The sequence below is a fragment of the Hemiscyllium ocellatum genome, chromosome 33, assembly GCF_020745735.1.
Source record: "Hemiscyllium ocellatum isolate sHemOce1 chromosome 33, sHemOce1.pat.X.cur, whole genome shotgun sequence".
Classification (NCBI taxonomy): Eukaryota; Metazoa; Chordata; class Chondrichthyes; order Orectolobiformes; family Hemiscylliidae; genus Hemiscyllium; species Hemiscyllium ocellatum.
This window is the reverse complement of record NC_083433.1, coordinates 27,738,665-27,759,739: the sequence shown is the minus strand read 5'-3', so window position 1 is coordinate 27,759,739 and position 21,075 is coordinate 27,738,665. Positions and strand designations below refer to the sequence as shown.

Here is a 21,075-nt window from a genome sequence, read left to right as displayed (position 1 = left end):
CCCCAACATCCCTCCCCATCATCCCTTGCCCCTCCCCATCACCCCTTGCTCCTCCCACATCATCCCTTGCCCCTCCCCATCTCCATTTCCCTCCCTCTCCTGCTCCTTCCTCCGATGCCACGCCCTTCCCACCCTGGCTCCGCCCAATGAGGGAGGTCATTTCCGGTGATGTAATTCCGGTGTCATGGCCGCTCAGCGAAAACGGCTCCATAATGTGAGGAAAGAGGGAAAGTTTGTGTTTGAGTGCGGAAAGGGAGAGAGAGAGTGAAAGACGGGAAAAAGAGAAAGAGAGGGTGCGGTGGGCTGGTATTCTGAGTGAGTGTGGAGCAGGGGGAGTGCTGAGGGAGGGGGCTCTGGGATGTTTTGTTTGGGGGGGGGGGGTGATGGTGAGGCTGGAACAAGGAGGAAGGGTTCCCTTTCCTGGGAAGCTGCAGGTCTCTCCATCCAGCTGACAGTTTGTTGTTATTTGTTCAGGAGCAGCCGAGTTGGACGGATGACCTGACGGTGTGTCAGCTGTCAGGAGTTGGTTATGGTACAAACCGTGTCTACCAGGGGGACGGGGGCAGCGCCGAAGGCCACGCTCTGGAGGACAGTTGGTTGCGATTTCGGTGAGTCATGTCACACTTTACAACTTGTTGATGCCTCTCTCTCTCTCTCTCTGTCTTTGTTACCCCTGTGGCAGCAACCCCCCCCCCCACCCCCACCCCCACCCCCCAGTGTTGAACCATCTAAATATACTGATCACTTATGGGTGGCACGGTGGCACAGTGGTTAGCACTGCTGCCTCACACCGCCTGAGACCCGGGTTCAATTCCTGACTCAGGCGACTGACTGTGTGGAGTTTGCACGTTCTCCCCGTGTCTGCGTGGGTTTGCTCCGGGTGCTCCCACAGTCCAAAGATGTGCGGGTCAGGTGAATTGGCCATGGGAAATTGCCCGTAGTGTTAGGTAAGGGGTATATGTAGGGGTATGGGTGGGTTGCGCTTCGGCGGGTCGGTGTGGACTTGTTGGGCCTGTTTCCATACTGTAAGTAATCTAATCTAATAAACCTGTATTGTTGGAGCATGAGCGAGGGCAATGGGCAGTGATATTGACACTGCCCCAGGCTAAAGAGCTGATTCTCCCATTCCTCAGATGCTGCCTGGCCTGCTGTGTTTTTCCAGCGCCCCATTTTTCAACTAAAGTATTTCAGAAGAGTCAGATCATTAACTCTTTTTCAGCCTCCACAGATGCTACCAGACTTGCTCAGGTTTTCCAGCAGTTTATGTTTTGTTTCAAATTTTCCAGATCCACAGTTCTATTTTGGAATAAACTCAGGCCTATTGACCATATAAAGTCCAACTCACTAATATCTAGGGACTTGAATCAAAATAGGGAGAGCTATTCCACTGACTAGTCAAGTGACAGCCTGCTATAGTTATTCTTGTTGAGTAATACCTTACGGCAAATGTCTCAGATACAGTCATTATCCAGTCTGATTATGCCTTGTTGCAATATTAGGATGGACAGACTAGACATGTCAGCTCATTCGTGTATAGTGCTGAGGCAGTTGCTTATTATCACCCCATCGGTCTACTTATTAGCAAAGTGTTGGAAGGTGTCTTCACAGCTCTATCCACTTGCTTATTGAGCATTTGCTCAGCAATAAACTGTTAGTTGGTATCCAATTTGGATTCTAACTAGGTTTCCTCAGTTCCTGACCTCATTACAATCTGGGTCCAGACATGGATAAAAGAGCTGATTTCCATAAATGAGTGTGACTACCCTTGATATCAAGGCCATGTTCGATCAAGTGTGGCATCAGGGATCCCTATCAAAATTGGAGTCAATAGAAATCAGGAGAAAACACTCCTCTATTTGGTGTGATACCTGGCAAAGAGGAAGATGAGTATGGTCATTTGAGGTCACCCATTCAGCTCCAGAGCATCTCTGTAGGGGTTCCATCAGGTTGTATCCGATGCCCAACCATCTTCAGCTGCTTTGTCAGTGGCCTTCCCTCCATCAGAAGGTAAAGAATTATAGAATGGTCAGCATCATTCACACATCAAGTAATGAAGCAGTCCATGTCCAAATACAGCAAGAGCTGGGCGGCACAGTGGTTAGCACTGCTGTCTCACAGCGCCTGTAGACCCGGGTTCAATTCCCGACTCAGGCGACTGACTGTGGAGTTTGCACGTTCTCCCCGTGTCTGCATGGGTTTCCTCCGGGTGCTCCGGTTTCCTCCCACAGTCCAAAGATGTGCAGGTCAGGTGAATTGGCTATGCTAAATTGCCCGTAGTGTTAGGTAAGGGGTGAATGTAGGGGTATGGGTGGGTTGCGCTTCGGCGGGTCGGTATGGACTTGTTGGGCCGAAGGGGCTGTTTCCACACTGTAAGTAATCTAATATCGACACTTTGACTGATAAATGGCGAGCAGCATTCACGCTACATAAATATCAAACAATGACCGTCTCCAGAAGAGTGAACATCGGGTTAGATTCCATGGTTTTAATGACAATGAAGCCCCACTACCAACAACTTGCAGTTACTCGAAACTGAACTGGACGATGCATTTAGTATCTTCCCCTATCTCCTGCAGCTCCATACATGCAGCTGATCTTTGAGGTGTCCTATCCTCTCCCTAGTTACCCTTTGATTAGATTACTTACAGTGTTGAAACAGGCCCTTTGGCCCAACAAGTCCACACCGACCCGCCGAAGCGCAACCCCCCCATACCTCTACATTTACCCCTTACCTAACACTACGGGCAATTTAGCATGGCCAATTCACCTGACCCGCAGGTCTTTGGACTGTGGGAGGAAACCAGAGCACCCGGAGGAAACCCACGCAGACACAGGGAGAACATGCAAACAGTCAGTCACCTGAGTCGGGAAATGAACCCGGGTCTCGGGCGCTGTGAGGCAGCAGTGCTAACTACTGTGCCGCCCACTTAATGTATTTGTAAAAACCTTTTGGATTCTCCCTAACTCTATTTGCCAAAACTATTGCATGTCCCCTTTTTGCCCTCCTGATTTCTCTCAAGTACAGTCCTTTATGCTCTTCTAAGAATTCACTCGATCTATCCTGTCTGTACCTGACATATGCTTCCTTCTTTTTCTTAACCAAACCCTCAATTTCTTCAGTCTTCCAGCATTCCCGATACCTACCAGCATTTCCTTTCACCCTGACAGGAATATACTGTCTCTCGATTCTCGTTATCGCATTTCTGAAGGCTTCCCATTTTCCAGCTGTCCCTTTCCCTGTGGACATCTGCCTCCAATCAGCTTTTGAAAGTTCTTGCCTAATACCATCAAAATTGGCCTTTCTCCAATTTAGAACTTCAACTTTTAGATCCAGTCTGTCCTTTTCCATCACTATTTTAAAACAAATAGAATTATGGTCGCTAGCCTAAAGTGCTCCCCCACTGACACCTCAGTCACCTGCCCTGCCTTATTTCCCAAGAGTAGGTCAAGTTTTGCACCTTCTCTAGGAGGTACATCCACATACTGAATCAGAAAATTGTCTTGTACACACTTAACAAATTCCTCTCCATCTAAACCTTTAACACTATGGCAGTCCCAGCCTATGTTTGGAAAGTTAAAATCCCCTACCATAACCACCCTATTATTCTTACAGATAGCTGCGATCTCCTTACAAATTTGTTTCTCAATTTCCCTCTGACTATTAGGGCATCTATAATACAATCCCAATAAGGTGATCATCCCTTTCTTATTTCTCAGTTCCACCCAAATAACTTCCCTGGATGTATTTCCAGGAATATCCTCCCTCAGCACAGCTGTAATGCTATCCCTTATCAAAAACGCCACTCCCCCTCCTCTCTTGCCTCCCTTTTTATCCTTCCTGTAGCATTTGTATCCTGGAACATTAAACTGCCAGTCCTGCCCATCCCTGAGCCATGTTTCTGTAATTGCTATGATATCTCAGTCCCATGTTCCAAACCATACCCTGAGTTCATCTGCCTTCCCTGTTAGGCCTCTTGCATTGAAATAAATGCAGTTTAATTTACCAGTCCCATCTTGTTCTCTGCTTTGTCCTTCCCTGCACTGATGTTTGACTCACTTCTGTTCTCAACTGTACCAGTCTCAGATTGATCTCTTTCCATACTATCTCCCTGGGTCCCACTCCCCACCTTACTAGTTTAAATCCTCCCGAACAACTCTAGCAAATCTCCCTGCCAGTGTATTAGTCCCCTTCCAATTCAGGTGCAATCCGTCCTTGTACAGGTCACTTCTACCCCTAGCTGAAAATGTGTTGCTGGAAAAGCGCAGCAGGTCAGGCAGCATCCAAGAAACAGGAAATTCGACGTTTCGGGCATAAGCCCTTCATCAGGCATGAGGAAAGTGTGCCCAGCAGGCTAAGATAAAAGGTAGGGAGGAGGGACTTGGGGGAGGGGCGATGGAGATGCGATAGGTGGAAGGAGGTCAAGGTGAGGGTGATAGGCCAGAGTGGGGTGGGGGCAGAGAGGTCAGGAAGAAGATTGCAGGTTAGGAAGGCGGTGCTGAGTTCAAGGGATTTGACTGAGACAAGGTGGGGGGGAGGGGAAATGAGGAAACTGGAGAAATCTGAGTTCATCCCTTGTGGTTGGAGGGTTCCCAGACAGAAGATGAGGCGCTCTTCCTCCAACCGTCGTGTTGTTATGGTCTGGCGATGGAGGAGTCCAAGGACCTGCATGTCCCAGAGATGTTCTCTGAAACGTTCTGCAAGTAGGCGGCCTGTCTCCCCAATGTAGAGGAGGCCACATCGGGTGCAGCGGATGCAATAGATGATGTGTGTGGAGGTGCAGGTGAATTTGTGGCGGATATGGAAGGATCCCTTGGGGCCTTGGAGAGAAGTAAGGGAGGAGGTGTGGGCGCAAGTTTTGCATTTCTTGCGGTTGCAGGGGAAGGTGCCAGGAGTGGAGGTTGGGTTGGTGGGGGGTGTGGATCTGATGAGGGAGTCACGGAGGGAGTGATCTTTTTGGAACGCTGATAGGGGAGTGAAGGGAAATATATCCCTGGTGGTGGGGTCGGTTTGGAGGTGGCGGATGATACACTGTATATGGAGTTTGGTGGGGTGGTAGGTGAGAACCAGTGGGGTTCTGTCCTGGTGGCGGTAGGAGGGGCGGGGCTCAAGGGCGGAGGAGCGGGAAGTGGAGGAGATGCGGTGGAGGGCATCTGTAGTCTTTAGTCTGTATCTAATCTGTAGTCCTTGAAGAAGGAGGCCATCTGGGCTGTACGGTATTGGAACTGGTCCTCCTGGGAGCAGATGCAGCGGAGACGAAGGAATTGGGAATATGGGATGGTGTTTTTACAGGGGGCAGGGTGGGAGGAGGTGTAGTCCGGGTAGCTGTGGGAGTCACTCAGTTTATAGTAGATGTCCGTGTTGATTCGGTCGTCCGAGATAGAAATGGAAAGGTCTAGGAAGGGGAGCGAGGAGTCTGAGATGGTCCAGGTGAATTTGAGGCTAGGAAGGGGAGGGAGGAGTCTGAGATGCTCGGAAGGGGAGGGAGGAGTCTGTTCTACCCCTAAACAGCTTCCAATGATCCAAAAATGTGAATCCTTCTCCCATACACCAGCTCCTCTGCCATGCATTCATCTGCCCTATCCTTCTATTCCTGTCCTCAGTAGCTTGTAGCACCGGGAGTAATCCAGATATTACTACTCTCAAGGACCTCCTTTTTTAAATTCCTGCCTAACTCTTAGTAATCTCCCTTCAGAATCTCAACCTTTTCCCTTTTTATGTCGTTGGTTCCAATGTATACAAGGACCTCCTGTTGGCCCCTCTCCCTCTTGAGAACATTGCACCCTATCTGAGACATTCCTGATCCTGGCACCAGGACATGGAAGCTATAGAATGTAGGGACATTCTATGTGACATCTTGAAAAATGTCCATATTACAGAGGAGGGAGTGCTGGATGTCTTAAAATGCATAAAAGTGGATAAATCCCCAGGAACTCATCAGGTGTACCCTAGAACTCTGTGAGAAGCTCGAGAAGTGATTGCTGGAACTCTTGCTGAGATATTTGTATCATTGATAGTCACAGGTGAGGTGCCAGAAGATTGGAGGTTGGCTAACGTGGTGCCACTGTTTAAGAAAGGTGGTAAGGACAGGCCAGGGAACTGCAGACCTGTGAGCCTGACATCAGTGGTGGGCAAGTTGTTGGAGGGAATCCTGAGGGACAGGATGTACGTGTATTCAGAAAGTCAAGGACTGATCAGGGATAGTCAACACTGCTTTCTGCGTGGGAAATCATGTCTCAAACTTGATAGAGTTTTTTGAAGAAGTAACAAAGAGGATTGATGAGGGCAGAATGGTGGATGTGATCAATACGGACTTCAGTAAGGCGTTTGACATGGTTCCCCATGGGAGACTGATTAGCAAGGTTAGATCTCATGGGATACAGGGAGAACTAACCATTTGGATACAGAACTGGCTCAAATAGACAAAGTCCTCCCTGGGGTGGGAGAGTCCAGAACTAGAGGGCATAGGTTTCGGGTGAGAGGGGAAAGATATAAAAGATACCTAAGGGGGAATGTTTTCACGCAAAGGGTGGTACGTGTACGGAATGAGCTGCCAGAGGAAATTGTGGAAGCTGGTACAATTGCAACATTTAAAAGGTCTCTGGATGGGTATATCAATAGGAAGGGTTTGGAGGGAGATGGGCCGGGCACTGGCAGGTGGGACTAGATTGAGTGGTGATATCTGGTCGACATGGACGGGTTGGGCTGAAGGGTCTGTTTGCGCGCTGTACATCTCTGACTGTGTATAAATACCATGGCAACAACAGGAAGTCAGAGGCTAGGAATTGTGTGGCATATATCTTGCCTCCTGTTTCCCCAGAGCCTGTCCAGATTACCCATTGCTTGGATGAGTGTAACTCCAACAACACTGAAGAAGCTTGATACCATCCAGGAGAAAGCAGCCTGATTGAGTGGCACCCTACCCACCACCTTTAACTGTTACTCTCTCTACTACTGATGCACTGTGGCATCAGTCTGTAGCAAAATGCATTTCAAGAACTCAGTGCTCCTCAGACAGCTCGTTCCACATTACAACTACTCCTGTCTAGGAGGACGTGGGAACACCACCTCTTGTAAGTTGCATTCCAATCCTCTGACCACTCTGATTTTGGAATTATGCTGCTGGGTCAACTCCTTCCCTAACAGCATTGAGAGTCTACCTACAGCAGATGGGCTGCAGCAGTGTCAGAAAGCAGCCCAGCTTAAATGTTGTTCTCGCCAGGGATCTCCACACCCTGTGAATGAACAAAAACAAATTAGAGTAAGTCATTGCAGTTACCGGGGCGTCAGCTGGAGTTTGTTGTTGGGGAGGGGAATTTGGGTGGGAACTGAAGACAATAGTCTTGGCAAACACTTAATTGCAGGAGATATCCTGCAGGATATTGCAGGAGATTCCAAATTTAGATGTCAACAAGCAATACCACAATAATAGTGCGTGAGTGGGTTGTGTGGCTGAACTGTGTGTCACTAGTATATACTTGGAACATGACCATCATGAGAAGACCTGTCTTTGTCAAAGGTTTAGCTTGCCATTTAAATGACTTTTTCACAACTCTTCCTTCGACCATGTTTTAGTTAGTGTCTGAACGTAGGAACTTTTGTATAACTAAGGAGCTTTATTCCTGACACTGTTCTCATGAATGCTGCCTGTGTTTATCCAGCCTCATTGTGGTTTCAGTTTCATTACCATACACAGACCCTGTAATGAGGTGCTATATATCCAAGTCATTAATATGTTTCAAAGTGCAGTGGTCCTAACACCGCTGGCAAACTCCCACTGAATAGTTCGCTTGTTTATAAAACTGCCATTCACCACAACTCACTGCTGTCTGCTCTCTGGCCAGCTTTGTCCAAATGCTGCCTCCATTCTTTTGTTCCCATGAGCTTTAATTTTGCTGATCAGTCGATTGTGTGGTATTTTGTTCTGTGCACATCAACACACGGCCTCAAAAACTCTTTCCATTAATAAAACAAGATCTCAGTGAAGTTAGTTGATTGGATTGACCTTTATCAAACCCCAGTGATTTTCCTTAATTACTCCATATTTTTATAAATGCCAGTATTATGCACCAGATTCCTGTTTTGTAAAATTTTCTTCCACCATTGATGTTGAGCCAGTTGCCCTGCAATGGCCAAGGTCATCTCACTTCCAATTTTAAACAGCACTTCTGTATCCAAGTACAATTGGAAGCTGTGGCCAGAGTCTTCCATATTTTCCACGTTACTTCTCTTGGTAATCTAGGATACAGCCCATGCAGACCAGCTGACTTTGCAACTTGGAGATCTGCATACCTTTTCAACACCACTCCCTCCTGATCTAGTTCTGTTCTGTCCATTATCATTACTGGCTCCACCAGTATTGGCTGCGTTGCTACATTGGCAACATCGTCTTGACTGGTGATGAATGCAATGCCCTTAGCGCATCAGTTGCACCCTATGTCTTTACAGGAAGATTTTGTTTTTGTCCCTAATCAGCAGTGTATTTCCTCTGACTACAAAAGATATAAATGAGGGAGTTGAGTGCAGTTGTCACAGAGTGCAGCTGGAGCAGTGTGTAAAGCTGAGAGCTTGGTGAGTAAGGGAGTTCAGCAAGGAGGTAGGTGAGGTTGATTCTCCCTTTTTTGAACTTGAGAGTGAGCTGAGTAGTACCTGGCTCCTGATGGACTTCATGTTTGGTTCAGAAGAAGTGACAAGTGAGATAGTTGGTTTTAATTTTCCAGAATTTCTTAGATTTGTTGAAGGTTCTGTTAAAATAACAATTCGGAAGGGGAGACGGCGAGAAAGCCAAAAACTTCAGGCCAGCTGGCTTAATATCTGCCATTGGGAAGGTATCAGAATCTATTATTTCAGACACTACTGCGGGGCACATTATAACGTTTAGTGTACTCGGGCAGAGTAAACATAGTTTTTTGAATAGGAAATAATGCTTCTTGGAGATCTAGCGGTCATGCGCTGTGGCGAAAGGGTGGTTGTACTACATTTTGATTTGGAGAAGGTATTTGATAATGTGCCACATCAAAGATTAACAATGAAAATAAAGTTTAATGGTGTAAGGGGTAGCATATGGGAATAGATAAAAGGTTGGCTGTCTAACAGGAAACAGTGGATGTAAATGGACACTTCTCTGGTTGACAAGATGTAGTGAGCGGTTTGCCACAAGGAACAATGCTTTTACAATTTTTATAAGTGACTAGGATGAAGACACCAAATGCATGGGAGCTAAATTTGCTGATCACACCAAGATGGGCAAGTCAGTTGTGAAGAGGGCATGAGGAATTTGCAAAGAGATCTAGGGAGGTGAAGTGAGTTGGGAAAACTCTGGCCAATGGAATATAATGAGGGAAAATTTGAAATCTTGGCAGGGAAAATAAAAAAATAAGTAAATTATCTAAATGTAAGATTGCAGAGATTTGAGATGAGGCATCTGGGTGTCTTAATGCATGAGTCACACAAGGATAATATGCAGAGACAAAAAGTAATTAGGGAAGCTAATAGAATGTTTTTGTTCGTTGTGAAGGGAAGTAAATACAAATGTTATGCTTCAAATATACAAGGCATTGGTGACACTGCATGTAGAGTACTGGATACAGTTTTGATCTTATTTAAGGATATAAATGATGTTCATAGACACAGTCCTACAGCACAGATTCAGGGCCTTCAACCCAAACTGCTCCATGCTGACCAAAGTGTTTGTCCACGCCCACACTAACCCCATTTCCCTGCACTTGGCCCATATCCTTCTAAACCTTTCCTATCCATGTAATTGGCCAATTGACTTTTAAATGTTGTAAATGTACCCATTTGAGGCAGTTCAGAAAAGATTTACTGAACTAATATAAAAACAAAACGCTCAAGAAGTTTTGCAGTTCTGGCAGCATCTGGAGAGGGACAGAGGTAACATTTCACGTACAAAGTGACCCTTCCAAACAGTCATTTCAGACTTGAAATGTTAATTCTGACTCTCTGTCCTGCGATGTTACCCGGCCTACTGAATGGCTCTGCCACTTCACTTTCATTTCAGAGTTCTACCACTTGCAGTATTTTTCCTTGACTCAATAAATACCTGAAATGGGGGAAGGGTTTGTCTCTGAGGAAAGTTTGGGGCAGGTTGGCTTGTATTCACCGGAGTTGAAAAGAGTGAGAAGCAACTTGATTAAAACATACAAGACCTTGAGGTCAAATTTGAAAAGAGTGGGTTGTCTATTTAAGATATGAGCTTTGAGGTTTCTGCATCTTTGGAACTCCCCTTCAAAAGTGTCGTCGAAGCAGTGTCTATGATCATTTTTAAAGCAGAAGTGAATTGATTTTTGATGTGTAAAAGGTAAACATCATTGGGGGGGTTAGGCAGGAATGTGGAGTAATTAGATTAACCATGATGGAATAGGATGGTGGAGCAAGGCAGAGTGACCTTTAAAAATAAAAGGCAGGGACGGGGCATGGCACAGTGGCTCGGTGGTTAGCACTGCTGCCTCACAGCGCCAGGGACCCAGGTTCAAATCCAGTCTTGTGTGACTGTCTGTGTGAAGTTTGCATGTTCTCCCTGTCTCTGTGGGTTTCAGGCCGGGTGCTGTAGTTTCCTTTCACAGTCCAACCATATACAGTATAGATGATTGCCACGCTAAATTGCCCCACAGTGTGCAGCCTGGGCTATGATATATCCGGGGTTATGGGCATAGAGGCTGAATCTGAGAGGGACACTCTTCAAAGGGTCGCTGCGGATTTGATTGGCCGAATGGCTTTTATCTGCCCTATAGGGATTCACTGATTATATGACTTGCTTTGTACGCATATTTTAACTTTGTTATAAATGATATGATTGGAGCTAGTATATTGATTGATTACTTCCAAAATCCTCCTTCAGCAATGATTGATTGGGAGATCAGATTCATTCTTCACAACATTTTCAACTTGGGCTTCACAGCAAAATCAGAGACTTTGGGTATTCTGTTCTGCATTTCAAAATGGCTAGAGAAGGGCTGTACAGTCTTTACTCAGACACTGTTCTCAAAGGAGTCATCTGGTGATGTTCAAAGATTGCAAACTTCTTTTGGAAGAGTTTAATTATCACAAGTGTAGATGTAAATAAATCTAACCTACGTAGTTTTATCCTTAACATAAATCAATGACATTCATTGCCTTTCCAGTTGAACAGGGGCCTGGGAGAAGTAGCTTTTGTCTTCTAAATGTATATTTAGAATCTCTCCTGTCAGCCTATTCCATCTGGAAGTCCAGATTCCCTCCCTTTGTTGGATCTCCTCCAGTGCAGACCTGTTGTGAACTTGCATGTGGCAAATGTATCGGCAGCTGGTGCTGGGACCTTGGCACAAAGGGTAGATGTTTGATATATCACCTGTTCTGGCTTTTTTAAAACAAAGTTTAGTCCTAACTCCTGACCAAAGCCTCTTGCAACAACCTGTTGAGTTATCCTTTGGGAGCTGCTACTGAAGCTGAATCCGCAGGCGATGAGTTTCAACATGCTTCTGTGAGAACAGTTCTCACTTTCCCTCCTCCAAATGTTTTAAATTAGTGTGATGGCTAATCATCAACCCTCGCAATGGAATCTATTTCTCCCCCACTCACTCTGGGATTGCCATTTGATACCTACAAAGTGGAAATTTGCCCAGGAAAGACCTGTCCACAAGCAGCAAGCCCAGCTCAATTCAACCGATTACTGCTCCATCTGTCTACTCTCAGCTACTAACAAGTTCTTCGACTGTGCTTTTAAGCAGCACTTGCTCTGCAATACTTTGCTAATCAATCTGCCAGGGCTACTTGGCTCCTGACTTCACCACAGCCTTGATCCTAACATGGAGAGAGAGCTGAACTCCAGAGGTGAGGTGAGAGTGACTCCCTTTAATATCAAGGCTGCATATAACACTGGCATCAAGGAGCCCCAATAAAGTTGGAGTCAATGGGAATTAGGAGGAAAGCGCTCCTCCATTTGGAGTCATTCCTGGCACAAAACAGGATGGTTATAGATATTGGCGGTCAATCACCTCCGTTCCAAGACAGGGATCCCACAGCAAGCATTTTCTAATCAATCCATTCCGATGTGAGCACACACCTCTGCAGCAGGTGGGACTTGAACATAGGGCTGCTGGCTTAGAGGTAGGGACACTACCACTGCAAAACAACCCTTATTTTCACAAGGTAGTGACTTAGGCCCAACCATCTTCAGCTGGGGTGAGGGGGGGGTGTTTGTTGTGCAGTCATAGGTAAGGGGTGTGAATCCCCGTTCCCCCCCCCCGCCCCACCATCCATCACTGTCGAATTGCCCCAACACTGATTCCCCTCAGATTCCACAAAAGCAGCTCCAGTTGTTAATAATTCATCTCTGTCCAAATGTAACTGTGGTCCAACCAGTATTAAAACCAGTTCTTGACCCTTCTCACTCTGGAGTTGTTTACTGCCACTTATTGTCGAAGGAAAAAAACATTAGTCAGACGATAGTATTCTAGTTTCTCACTCAAACAGTGCATTTATTACATTCATTGCAAGGGACTCAACCTTAAAGGGACAACAGTCATCTTTGCTCAGAGAGTCTGCCCTTTGGCAGTTACAATCATATTTATTACACAAATCCACGTCAATCATGTGTCGGTTTCCTCTTATTAACCTTCTTATTGATGGTCAAACCTTGGTAACATAAAAGACCAATCACTCTGCGCTTTGGGTGCATGGCATTTAGCATTAGATCATTTACTTCAAACTGCAGCACAGGTTGAATGTGGTTTAGTTTCCTGTTGCCTTGCTGACTTGGGACAACTTACAGTAAGTTAGCTTAGCTCATGTACATGCTTGACTACATGTTTTTATGCTTAAGTGGGAGCAGGTCTGATTAACCCCACATTGTCTGTGTTTAGCTGCACATTTACTGTCCCTGCTCTCAAATATGTTAGGTGACCTACTATTAAATGCTGGCCCCATTTTTGAGTCCTCCACAACACACTATTGAAACCACCGGCTGATTTCAATGTACTCTCTCTCTCCAGTGAGGATGAATGCTACCTCTACGGCGTCTTCAATGGATACGATGGGAGTCGAGTCTCGAAGTTTGTAACGCAGAGGTTGACAGCAGAGCTGTTGCTGGGACAGCTGACTCTCAGTCACAATGATGCTGACATCCGCAAGGTGCTATTGCAGGTATTGAACCATGTCAGAATATCACGGCAGTCTGGGCAAGGAGGCAGAGCCACTCAGTCATAGACTTTAGATCAAACTAGTGACAGGCTGGTGGAAAGTGGGTTTAAATTGAAACTTGTGGGCAGGAGGTTTGAAGTTTACATTAAGCCTGGTCACAATTGGGTTGATAATTGAGTCTGATCAGCTAAGTGTTTGAAGTTTAAGATTTATAAAGCTTCTAAATCTTAATCTGCTTTTATTTTGTATCACTTGAATAGAGAGTTAAGATGAGGGTGTTTTTATAAGTTTATACTGTGATCTGTCTGTCCTTTGACTTTTAATATTAAGAATTGATATTAAGTTCTCCTAGAGCAGTGTTTTTGAACAGTATGACTGCTAATGCTACATTTTGAGCAAAGTGTGTTGCATTTGTTTGTTTGGTAACTTCTGGGTCTGTAGATTGTAAAAAGGGCAGAAATAGTTTGTATTCTGGATTAGTGGCGCTGGAAGAGCACAGCAGTTCAGGCAGCATCCAAAGTGCAGCGAAATCGACGTTTCGGGCAAAAGCCCTTCATCAGGAATGGAGGTTCCTGATGAAAGGCTTTTGCCCGAAACGTCAATTTCGCTGCACTTTGGATGCTGCCTGAACTGCTGTGCTCTTCCAGCGCCACTAATCCAGAATCTGGTTTCCAGAATCTGCAGTCATTGTTTTTACCCCAGAAATGGTTTGTAGTAGGGTGATGTGCTTTTCCTGTCTGATGTGGGAGATTGGGGAGAATTTGAATGTCCCCGAAGTGTGTTTGTTTGCCACTTGGATCAGTTGGAGCAGCACTTAGAGGCCATGAGGAGTTTACAAGAACAAAAGGGTGTGACGGATGGCAGTTTAAGGACAGTGGAGGAACTGCAGATACAGTCAGGGAAATGATTGACCACTCGGAATGGTAGGAGAGGTAGGTAGTTTGGGAGATTCCTGTGGTTATTCCCATCTGAAGCAGGAATGTTGTTTCGAATACTGTAGAGTGGATGCCCTCTCAGGAGCATAGAACTGAGTCAGGTTTCTGTACTGTGATTGGCTCCTCTGTAACGAGGGATATGTTAGGTTCCAAGCAATTTATTGTAATAGCAGACTTTCTAGTTTGGGGCCCAGGCTGAAGTTTCTGCATTTGTCAATGAGACATCTCTCTCTCTATGACATCAGGATGGTGTGTTGCCTCCCTGGTGCCAGGGTCAGGGATGTCCTGGAGGGGGTACAGAATATTCTGAATAGGGAGAGTGGCCAGCAGGAGGTGGTTATACACATTGGTACGAATGACATAGGTAAGAAAAGGAATGAGGTTTGGCAGTGAGAATATAGGAAATTAGGCAGGAGGTTAAAAAGTAGGCCATCGAGGGTAGTAACATCTGGACTACTACTGGTGCCACGTGCTAGAGAGTAGGAATAGGAGGGCAGAGTAGTTGAATGCATGGCTGAGGAACTGGTGCACAGGGCAAAGATTCAGATCTTTTGGATCATTGGGATTTCTTCAGGAGTGGACATGAACTGCATAAGAGACAGTTCCACCCGAATTGGAAGGGGCCCAATTTCCTTGTGGGGGAATTTGTTAGTATTACTCGGAAAGCTTTATGCTAGTTGGGGGGGGGGGGAGCAATAGTGAGAAAAGGCTGAGGCTGCTACAGTAGCTAAGGGAAGTAAGTCTAACAGTCAAGGCAGACAAGAGCTTGGCAAGAGATCAAAGTAAGATTGATATATTAAACTGCATGTACTTCAATACAAGAGACCTGACATGTAAGGCAAATGACCTTAGGGCATGGTTTTGGAAGGTAGAACTGGGATATCATACCTGTTACAGAAACACGGCTGAGGGAGGAACAGGAATGGCAGCTTAATGTTCTGGGGTACAGACCCTATAGGAAGGAGGGGTTGGGGGGGGGGGTAGAAGTAGCATTTTTGGTTAGGGAGACCATTACGGCTGGAAATAGAGGGGATATTTCTGGGATCATCGAGTGAAGTCATTTGGGTGGAACTGAGAAATAAGGAAGGGATTATTGCCTTGTTGGAATTGTATTGTAGGTCTTCAAATAATCAGCGGGAAATTGAGAATCAAATATGTAAGGAGGTCTCCGATACCTGAGTTGAAATGGTAAGGGATTTTAACTTTCCAAACAGACTGTCCGTGTTAAGGGTTTGGCTAGGAAGGAACTTAAGTCTGTACAAGAAAACTTGTATATTCAATATGTGAACGTATGTACTCGAAAATGAGCAACACTTGACCTTTTATTGGGGAAATAAGGCAGGGCAAGTGACCGAGGTGTCAGTGGGGGAGCACTTTGGAGCAAGTGATCATAGTTCAATTAATATTAAAATAGTTATGGGAAAAAGATAGAACTGATCAAAGCGTTCAAGTGCTAAATTGGACAAAAGCTAATTTTGATGGTATTAGGCAGGAACTTTCAAATGTTGATTGAGAAGATATTTGCAGGTAAAGGAATGGCTGGGAAGTGGGAGGCCTTTATGAATGAGATAGCAAGAGTTCGGAGAGAGTATGTTCCTGTTAGTGTGAAGGGCGAGGCTGGTAGGTGCAGGGAATGCTGCATGACTCGAGAATTTTAGGCTCTGGTCAATAAACAAAAGGCATTTATCAGGTGTACACAGCTGGGATCAAGTGAATTCCTGGAAGAGTATAAGTGCAGTAAGAATGTACTTGAGGGAACATAGGAGGGCAAAAAGGATCAGGAGATATCTTTGGCAAATTGAGTTAAGGAGATTCCTAAGAGATTCTATAAATACGTTAAAGGCAAAAGAGTAACAGAGAGTAGGACCCCTTAAAGATGAACAAGGGCCATCAGTGTGTGGAACCACAGAAGATGGGTGAGGTACTAAACAAGTATTTTGTGTCATTATTTACTGAGAGAAGGACATGGAAGCTAGAGAACTTGGGGAAATAGTGATATCTTGAAAAGTATCCATGTTACAGAAAAGTTGCTGGAGGTCTTAAAATGCATAAAGGTCAATAAATCCTCACGACCTGATCAGGTATTTCCCAGATCTTTGTGGGAAGCTAGGGAAGAGATTGCTGGGCCCCTTGCCGAGATGTTTGTACTGTGGATAGCTACGGGTCAGGTGCCAGAAGACTGAAGTTTGGCTCATGTGCCATAATTTAAGAAAAAGTGTAAGGAAAAGCCGGGAGCTATAGACCAGTGAGCCTTACGTAGTGATGGAAAAGTTGTTGGGGGTATTCTAAGGGGCAGGATTTACATGCATTTGGAAAGACAAGGACTGATTAGGGATAGTCAGCATGGATTTATACATGGGAAATAGTGTCTTACAAACTCGATTGAGTTCTTGAAGAAGTAAGAAAGAAGATTGTTGAAGATAGACCAGTAAGCGTTGTCTCTGTGGGCTTCTGTTACAAAGTCGAAACAGTGTACGTTCACTTTAAGATATAAAGTGTTTTCTGAATTTGGTTAGGGAGACGGCTAAGAGACGGGCTGTTCAAAAATAGAAACATGTAACAATGGGCTGTTGCACGGGTACCTGAGGTTTGGTTGCTGTTTTGACAACAAGTCAAATTTAATCAATTAATTTAAATTTCGCCCAGAATAATAAACCCAATTGAGTTTGAATTGACTGTATTGACAACCTTGGACTAATGAGAGGGTACGATGTTGGTATAAAACCAGGGCATTTTGAAAATTTGGTTAGCAACTGCCACTGAACAGCAGAGCTCACTGCTGGAGAGCTCACTGCCCATCTAACATCTCGCTATCAAAGAAATAAGGCAGCACTCGTTATCAAAGCAGCTTCCTGTAAAAGCAGCAAAAAGAAAGAAGACAATCCAAGGAGATCAGCAAATGGAAGATTGAAAACAGTGGAGAAGACAGAGACTGTATGGACTTGAGATTAAGTTATGTAACGTTTAATAATTGTGTTATTAGAGCAGCATTTTTATCAAGTTGGGGTCAGACAGGAATTAGTTAAGAAAAAGAGGGTTCAGTTTGTTAATAATTTTGTTTAGTGTTCACTATTAGTTAGAAAAATAACAATTTATTTTTCTTTAAATACTGGAAATTAGGAGTTCTTTTTCACTCCCTCACCTTTTAACAGATTATGAGGCGAGCTTTTCTGGGTGTTTGGTTTTAATTAACACTGGTCCAGCCTCTGCATTGTAACACTTCAGTAAAGCATTCAACAAGGTTCGAGATGGTAGACAGGTTAGTAAGGTTAGATCCCATAGGATCCACAGGGAGCTAGCCAACTGAATACAAAAGTAGCTGGACAGTAGAAGCCAGAGGATGGTGATGGAGAGATGGGTTTTTTTTTTACTGGAGGCCTGTCACCAGTGAGAATCAGTGCTGGGTCGTCATTTATACAAATGCTTTGGATTTGAATATAGGAGGTATGGTTAGTAAGTTTGCAGATGACACCAAGATTGGTAGGGGAGTGGACAGCAAAGAAGGTTATCTCTCAGGACAATGGGACCTTGATCAAATGGGCCGCGAAGTGGCAGATGGAGGTTCATTTAGATAAGTGTGAGGTATTGCATTTTGGAAAGACAAATCAGGGCAGGACTTATGCAGTAAATGGCCCTGGGCTGTGTTGCCAAACAAATGGACCTAGGGATGCAGGTGCATAGTTCCCTAAAAGTGGAGTCACACGTAGGGAGGGTAGTGAAGAAGGCATTTGGCACACATGGTTTCATGGTCAGTGCATGGAGTATAGGAGTTGGGATGTCATATTGTGATTGTACAGGACATTGGTGAGGCCACCTTTGGAATACTGAGTAAATTCCCTTCACCCTTCTATAGGAGGGATTTTGTTAAACTTGAGAGGGTGCAGAAAACATTTACAAGGATGTTGTAGGGACTGGTGGGTTTGAACAATAGGAGGAGGCTGAATGGGCTGGAGTTTTTTTTTCCCTTGGAGCATCAGAGACTGAGGGAGTTTATAAAATCATGAGATGCATGGATAAGGTCTCTTTCCTCCCGTGGGAGGGTCCAAAACTAGAGGACTTGGGTTTAAGGTGAAAGGGAAAAAATGTAAAGAGGACCTGAGACGTTAACGTTTTCATGCAAAGGGTAATGCAAGCGACCAAAGGAAGTGGTGGAGGAGAGTACAATTACAGCATTTAAAAGGCATCTGGATGGGTCAGTGAATCAGGAATATTTGGAGGGGTATGGGCCAAATGCTGGTAAATGGGACTAGGTCAGATTGGGATATCCGCTCAGCGTGACTGAATTGGACCGAAGGGTTTGTTTCCGTACTGTATGATTCTATGTATGGAAATGTCATAAACAGAAAGGAAAAAAATCAACAGAATCACTGAATTGATACAGCGAAGGAGGGAGTCATTCAGCCCATTTTATCTGCTGCAGTTTTCTGAGTGAGCATCATGGCCTAGTGCCATTCCCCTACCTTTTCCCAGTAACCCTGCACATTGCTTCTGTTTAAGTAACCATCTAAAGTTCTCTTGCATGCCTTTACCTGCCTCCACCACTGTGTCAGGCATTACATTCCAGATCCTCAGTGTGTGGAAGAGGTATCTTTAAATTGCATTGCATTTGTTATTGCAAATTATCTTATGTCTGTATCCTCTCATTCTTGGTACTTTTATGAAGGAGGACAGGTTTCCCCCCATTAACTCCATTCAGACCCCACGATTTTGCAAATGTCTATCAAATGCTGCCCAGATCTGCTGAGTTTCTCCAGCACTTTGATTTTATTTCAGATTTCCACCATCTGCAGCATTCTGCTTTTATTCACTGTTGATTAATCCTAAGCTACTCTGATTTATTAACTACTCTCCACCATCCTGCCATATTTACTGACTTGTGCACACATACACCCAGGTTTCTCTGCTGCTATACAGTTGAGCCTATTATTTTATGCTATTTCTCCATGTTGTTTGGAGTACAATGAGTACATTTCTCTACATTATTACCTACAACTTATCTGCCCACTCCCGAACTTGTCAATGTCCTTTGAAGTTGAATACTTCCCTCACAGTTTCGAGTAGTTCCAAGTTCTGTATTGTCCTCAAAGTTTGAAATTGAACCTTGTGCACCAAGAAAAACAAGGTGCCAACACCAGCCTCTGGGGAGCTCCATTACAAACTATTGATTAGATTAGATTCCCTACAGTGTGGAATCAGGCCCTCGGCCCAACAGGTCCACACCAACCCTCCGATGAGTAACCCACCTCCCTCTGACTAGTGACCTAACACTATGGGCAAGCCAGAGCACCTGGAGGAAACCCACGCAGACGCAGGGAGAACGTGCAAACTTCACACAGACAGTCGCCACAGGCTGGAATCGAACCTGGGACCCTGGTGCTGTGAGACAGCACTGCACCACTGTGCCACCTCATTCTTCTCCAGTATGAAAAAAATCCTTCACCATTACTCTGTTTCATATCAGTCAGCCAATTTTGTGTCTGCTTCACTACTGTCCCTTTTATTCCATGAGCTATAATTTCACTCTAGTCTATTGTGTAGCACTGTATCAAACATCTTTTCAAAATCTATTTCCATGACATCAACAGCATTATTTTCATCAACCCTCTCTCGTACCTCATGAAAGAACTCCAAGTTTGTTAAACATGAATTTTTCTTAACAAATCCTTGATGGCTTTCCTTGATTAATGCATATTTGTTATTTTGTCTTTCTATTATTTCTAGAAGTTGCCCCACACTGAAGTTAAACTGATTTGTCTGTAATTGTTGGCCTCATCCTTGCACACAGTTTGAACAAAGATAACATTTTCACAATTCTCCAGTCGTCCAGTACCACTACCTGATTTGAAGGAAACCCTCTGTTTTCCCTTCCTTCAGTACAATTGGGTGTGTTTCATTCAGTCCCAGTTCCGTATTAGAGAGATGTTCTGGCCTATCCAACATCAGGGGAACAGAGGTAAAGTGAGCAGTGATGTGCTCGATGAGATTTAGTTTGGTACTAATATTGAGAAACAAAACCTCAATTTATGGATAATTCTAGGCATCAGATTACATTGTTCACCATTTGGTTAGCTTTTTTGATTTCAGATTTTTAGTGAATTCAAATTTCACCATCTGCCATAGTTGGATTCAAATCATGTCCTCAGATTATGAATTACACTAGACTGATGTAGTGTAATTCCCCGAAGTAATTGTTCTATAGTAAGGTGATGAAGTTCTGTAAATATATTTGGGGCTTCAGTATGAAGCATTATGGTCTGGAATAGGAACCTGCATATTAATTAGGTCCAGGACTAGACCCCTTGAGTTTGCTCCACCATTCAATAAGATTGTGACAAATGTGATTACTCCCTATTTCTGTCTGCCTTTGATAATCTTTCACTTAGCAAGACTCTATCCACCTCAGCCTTAAAAGGATTCAAAGCCTCTGCTTTTAAGGACAAACATATCAAAAAAACCTCTGGGGTAAAATGTTCTTATATAAAATGAGTGATCCCTTATTTTAAAACAGTTCTAGATTCTCTCATAAGAGGAAATATCCTTTCTGTATCCATCCTGTCGAGCCCTGTTGGGTCTCACATGTCTCAATCAACTCACCATTTCATCTTTTAGAGTCCAGGGATATAGGTCTAGCCTGTCCAGCTTTTCCTCACCAGATAAGCAACCTATTGAAGGTATTAGTCTGATAAATCTTTACTGAATTGCTTTCAATGTATTTACATTCTTTGTAGATAAGGAGATCTATATTGTGTAAAGTTTTCTAGATCTGGTCTCAATGGCGTCCCATATAACTAACACAAAACTTCACTACTCGTGTTCTGCTTTCTGCTTTCTTTGCAATAAATAAAAACGTTCTGTTCGCTTTCCTACTCATTTGCTGTACCTGATACAAACCTTGCAATTCATACACAAGGTCACCCAGATCCCTCTGCAACTCCGGACTCTGCAATCTGTCACTCTCACAGTGAACGTGCTTTTTATTTTTCTTGCTGAAATGGACAATTC

At 44.4% G+C, this 21,075-nt stretch overlaps 2 protein-coding genes across 2 annotated transcripts in view; both read left to right on the top strand.

Annotated features, from left to right (window-relative positions):
- Positions 1-21,075, top strand: part of LOC132831131 (beta-1,4-mannosyl-glycoprotein 4-beta-N-acetylglucosaminyltransferase-like) — a 195,265-nt gene that overhangs the window by 33,856 nt on the left and 140,334 nt on the right. The gene's annotated exons all lie outside the window — the stretch shown is intronic.
- The window catches only part of tab1 (TGF-beta activated kinase 1/MAP3K7 binding protein 1), a 51,294-nt gene continuing 30,392 nt past the window's right edge, over positions 174-21,075 (top strand). Inside the window, exons 1-3 of the mRNA XM_060849142.1 lie at positions 174-214; positions 475-608; positions 12,991-13,141. Of these exons, the coding sequence (XP_060705125.1) occupies positions 185-214; positions 475-608; positions 12,991-13,141 (315 nt within the window). The 5' untranslated portion in view covers positions 174-184. The remainder of the gene's footprint in view (positions 215-474; positions 609-12,990; positions 13,142-21,075) is intronic.